The sequence below is a fragment of the Gigantopelta aegis genome, chromosome 6 (assembly GCF_016097555.1).
Source record: "Gigantopelta aegis isolate Gae_Host chromosome 6, Gae_host_genome, whole genome shotgun sequence".
In the NCBI taxonomy this organism is placed as follows: Eukaryota; Metazoa; Mollusca; class Gastropoda; order Neomphalida; family Peltospiridae; genus Gigantopelta; species Gigantopelta aegis.
In genome coordinates, this window is record NC_054704.1 from 43,772,926 (window position 1) to 43,778,684 (window position 5,759).

The 5,759-nt window shown below is 41.3% G+C and overlaps 1 protein-coding gene across 1 annotated transcript; it reads left to right on the forward strand.

The window, feature by feature from the left end:
* The first annotated feature begins 263 nt into the window (after positions 1-263).
* LOC121374564 lies at positions 264-1,313 on the forward strand. Its single transcript, XM_041501669.1, has one exon. It carries the CDS (start codon positions 264-266, stop codon positions 1,311-1,313), a length of 1,050 nt encoding a protein of 349 aa, XP_041357603.1.
* Positions 1,314-5,759: the final 4,446 nt, after the last annotated feature.

A 5,759-nucleotide genomic window follows, 5' to 3' on the forward strand; every position in this document is an offset into this window, starting at 1 on the left:
ATGTACTTACCTTTGTTTGACGCTCAGTAGTCGATGTATATTGTGCTGGGGTGTCGTTAAACATTCATTAATTCTTTTGCTTTCGTATATGGATTATGTTTCTAAAACTCACTTTAATTGTGGTTTTTTCCTTTTCTTTTCTTCTGAAAATAGAACTCCTCATCTGAGTTGGTATGAGAAGAAAATGGCTGCATGTTCTAACAAGTGGTGTTGTGATTTTCATTTGCTTTTGGCTATACTCAGCACAAATGAAGCCTTGTCGGATGGTAATTGTCTCCCCTTTTCAGGAGCAGGCGTCACATGACGAGAAACGTCTACACGCACCAGCTAATCATCTGCAAATAAGAACTAATTCTAACAAGACCAATTTGATAGACATGGAGGAAAATAAGATAATTTGTTTGGAACCAAACATCTGTAAAGAAGACCCAACCCATGAAGTTTATAAATACATCAGGACTGATTCTTTTAACAGAATGCTGCAAGGGCGCATAGACGTGACTCATAACATCACCCATGATACCAACGTCATACCAAATATCGTCCACTTTACATGGTATGGGAGTAAGAGGAAAAATATTTTCCGCTTCCACCACCTGATATCTGTTTTGTCTGCTCACAGATTTATTAAACCATCGGTGATATATTTCTGGTGCGAATCGGTCCCCGAGGGAGATTACTTCAAAGAAGCAAGGACCAAGGTTCCAGAACTGAAACTGGTGTACAGACTTCCGCCGACTGAGATTTACGGACAGAGAGTGGCTGTTGCCGAACACGTCACTGATGTCGTCAGACTGGAGGCTTTGATGGAGTATGGCGGCATCTACTTCGACCTAGACGCCGTGGCCGTGAAGTCTCCGGACGACTTGTTACACTACGAAACAGTAATGGGGTGGGAATCACCGTCTGGGCTGTGCAACGGGATCATACTGTCTTCCCCGTGGGCGAATTTCCTCAAGATCTGGCACAGAGAGTATTACAGCTTCCAGGATAGATTCTGGTCCTACCATTCTGTGCGTCTTCCCGCTGAACTGACGAAGAGATACCCCGGTCTTATCCACACGGAAACGGCTTCTATTAACAGGCCCAACTGGTCTCCCCAGGAACTAGCGATGCTGTACAAGGAAGGTAACATTTACGACTTCAAAACGAAGAATTATTTTGTACATCTTTGGTTCAGACAACATGGCGTGGATCACAACCCACGTGACATCCGCACGTGGAATACAACGGTTGGTGCTCTTTTCCGCCATGTCTACTACGGGGACGATACGATATGGCCGTCCATGAAAGACAGACATTTTAAATTTTAGTAAAATATGACACAATTATTTTTGTTGTTTATTAATAATACACATAATATCATACATTCCAAATTTTATTTATCTTTTATTTATATACTGACCAACATGTCTACAAAGTGCACATAAAAGTAGCCCATTTTTTGGGGTTATTTCCAAAGCACCTTTTCTTCGTTTTTTGCATCAAGGCAAACTGATATAATTGATAAAAACACTTATAACTGAGGCCGGTACAAGACTCAGATTGCTTGTTTCTCTACCCTATCTAGACTCTTATCTATCCAGCTGTTTTCTGATACCAGCGATCCGTATGTCCAATCTTTTAAGATAAAATCAAGTTACGTAATGTTGCTATATGCATTGTTACAGTAGCCCATGAAGTGGCGACAGCGGGTTTCCTCCCTCAATATCTGTGTGGCCCTTAAAGGGACAGTCAACTCAAACAAGAGCCTTATGTGTTGGAAAGATGCATACCCGGACCACCAAAATATACTGACACTTTAACAAATGAAACACGAATAATTTAGAGTTAATAAAACCCCATGATTATTCCTGCTAACTGAGGGCAGCCATTTTGTTTCGTTTATGCGACGTCTGGTGGTATAGCTTGGGGGGGGGGGGGGGGGGGGGGGGCGAAGTGACGTCAGCTCCGTCCAACTCTTCTATGCACATTGTAAACAAACGCTCTAATTTACGACAAGGCGCTTCGCTTTCATCAACCTGACTTCTAAAACAACATAAAATTACTTCATAGTATAATAAACTATTTAACTAAATATATTTCAATTTGCATCAATAGAACGAAATGGACTTATAGTATTGTTCTCATTTTAAAAAATCCAAAGAAAAAATGTATATTAATAGTGCCTATTGGTAGGGTACGTTCGAGCAAAAACGACCACTCACGTGATAATTTTCTTTCCTTTGGGACTACGTAATTGGTCAGTTTTGTGATTTTAGATGGGAAAGTCTACTTGATCAAGGGTTTTACAGAATTACTTACAGTAATAAAGCAAGACGGCTGGTAATGTTCATTACGATTTGAGGGGTGTCCGCGCGGTTATCACACAATACCCTGTGATCTTAATAAAAAAAGGCACGTCCTTTTAGTGTGTCTAGAGACATTGTCTGGGGGCCGTCTAACTATACACCTGTCAATCAGGAACCACAGGTACAGGACACAGAAAGAAAAGACCAAGTTAGAAAGAAAACACTCCGATTATTATTTCAGTACGTGGGTTAATTTATGTACAAAACATAATACAGTTATTTCAACACTTTGACACTGGTGGTTTATTTTGTATTGAAAAATAATATATACTTGTTGCTGGCTTACTGGGATGGATATTATTACAGAACATTGTGATGCATTCGCAAAAAATCAGGTATGTTTTGTTTCTTCATTTCGAAGACTAATTCCTGACGTGACACGTTAGGTATTACGTAACCACCAGCTCGCCAGAGGGCGTATTCACTGGGATGGTACAAAATGGCTGCGCCCGTTATATATAATAGCCGTCACATTTAACCGTTTGTTTTCAAATTATTTTCAAATCACTGGCATGATTCTGCAAGTAAGGTTTTGATTGTTGGACATGAGCTCCAACTGGCTGCTGTTAGATCCACATGCAATAGTGGAGCTAATTTAAATTAGATTGACTGAAAATAAAATATGTTGAGTGTGTCCTTCCTACCTTCCATTTTTTTTTTGCTTTTTACATCAGGCCAAACTAAAATAATTGAGAAAAAACACTTAAAATGGAGGCCGGTACGAGACTTAGATCTTGACTCGTATCTATCCAGCTGTGTCTGTTATCGGCAGAAGGCTTGCTTCAAGGAAGAATAACAGTTTCAGGATACTAGCGATCCGTATGTCTCACCTTTTTAAGATAAAATCAAGTTATGTAATGTTGCTATCATAATATGCATTGTTACGCCTAATGAGTACACTGTTACCAAACTGCAATTAATAAATAACGTGCTAATTTGTCTACCTGGCTTTCTTCTGTGGCGAAATGTTAGGAAAAATAATAAGTTAAAGTTGTTTCTGTTTAACGTCACCACTAGAGCACATTGATTTATTATTAACCATCGGCTATTGGATATCCAACATTTGGTAATTTGACTCGTAGTCCTCAGATAAAACCCGCTACATTTTTCCATTAGCAGCAAGGAATCTTTTATGTGCACTTTTTCAGAGATAGGACAGTACACACTACGGCCTTTGATATGCCATTCGTGGTGCACTGGCTGGAACGATAAATAACCCAATGAGCTCATAAAAAGGGAGCGAGCGCTTTATCACTGGGCTCGCCCCCTCCCCCGACTCGCTAGAGGGTGCTGTATGATCAATACTTATAAGAGCGAAACCATTTCACTTGGTAGTTACTTCGGGGGCGGGGCGTAGACCAATGGTAAAGCGCTCGCTTGATGTGCGGTCAGTTTGGGATCGATTCTCGTCGGTGGCCCATTGGGCTATTTCTCGTTCCAGCCAGTGCACCACGACTGGTATATCAAAGGTCGTGGTGTGTCCTATCCTGTCTGTGGGATGGTGCATATAAAAGATCCCTTGCTACTAATGGAAAAATGTAGCAGGTTTCCTCTCTTAGACTATATGTCAAAATTACCAAATGTTTGACATCCAGTAGCCGATGATTAATTAATTAATGTGCTCTAGTGGTGTCACTGCACTGAACTGTCCAAATATCCGTCTAGCTCTCTTACCGTCACTACCGGCCTCGGTGGCGTCGTGGTTAGGCCATCGGTCTACAGGCTGGTAGGTACTGGGTTCGGATCCCAGTCCAAAGCATGGGATTTTTATTCCAGATATCGACTCCAAACCCTGAGTGAGTGCTCCGCAAGGCTCAATGGGTAGGTGTAAACCACTTGCACCGACCAGTGATCCATAACTGGTTCAACAAAGGCCATGGTTTGTGCTATCCTGCCTGTGGGAAGTGCAAATAAAAGATCCCTTGCTGCTAATCGGAAAGAGTAGCCCATGTAGTGGCGACAGCGGGTTTCCTCTCAAAATATGTAAACGTAACCATATGTCTGACGCCATATAACCGTAAATAAAATGTGTTGAGTGCGTCGTTAAATGAAACATTTCTTTCTTTCTTACCGTCAGAGAACTCGGGCTAGGAGGACGCGTGAATGGAATCTACTGAATATACCGTATTTCCTCGAATAATCGCCTCATTTCAAAATGGTCGCAGACCAGGCGCTTATTGGAGGCCAGCGCTCATTGGAGACCCGGCCTTTATACAAAACTTTAAACTTTCATAAAACAATAAACATATTAATATTAGTTGTCCGTGTAAAGTACCTAGCGTCAACGTCATTACTGGAATAGGCCAATGAGTAATCAGTTTTCGGCTGTGTTACCCGGCGTTTCATGGAGGCCCGGCGCTTACTAGAGGCCCGGTGTCTATTTTTGTTGCAAAGTGTTACAGACCCGGAGCTTATTGGAGGCCGGTGTTTATTAGAGGAACTACGGTACATAAAAAGTGATTGATACGCATTACGGATCACGCATACGTATACACATGCGGATTTTGGACAAATTGAATTTGCGTCTTGTTAGTTCAGATGAGGGTTTCTGAAATAAGATAGGAAGACGATGTTGCTGATTTAAGGACCTCCCCGGGCAATACATTAATGTTAAAGCCCTTGGCGATGTTACATTGTTAGAACAGAAGACTCAAGCCAAGAAACATACGGGTACATATCGGGTACCCCAAGAAGACATATTGCCTGGAGAAGGTGGGTTTCTTTTAGTGTGGTCCTCCTACATTTAAATTTTCTGAGGTTTTCTGATTTTTGTTTATACTTGTATTTCTTTCTTGTTTTATTTTCGTCATAATTTATATTTCTTTCTTGTACGTGTGTTTTGGGTAACCCAGCCCTACCTACTCCGAATCGGACATCTGGACGGTTATGATCGCTATCTCAGTCAGAGATAACTATAATATAGTGAAAACACGGCATGGCTACCTACCACCGGGTAGGCAACGATTCCCGCTCTAATACAACATGCAATAACCCTATGTTTGACATTAAATACCATTACATTCAACATGAATCATTTTCGAGTTCGCTGATAACAAATATTTGACATATTAACCACTAATACACACACTATAGGAAGAAACCCGTTATCACCGACGTATTTAACTGGAACATTATTGAAAAGGAGTGTTGTCAGGTTTCTTGTTGCTGATCGAGTGAACATAAACGTCCAAATCATATAAATGTCCGTCTAGCTCTCGAACGGCAAAGTACTCGGGTTATGTACATGAGTGTCATAGTTCATTGTGTCTGCACCTGTCCCGGACGGAGAAGCCAGTGAAAAGTCGACACATGCGCCCACGTCAGGCGTGCACTACAACAGCTTGCTCTGAATTTGCACGTTGACCCTATGACCCTGATCATGTGTTTGCAATTCATTAATATAATCAA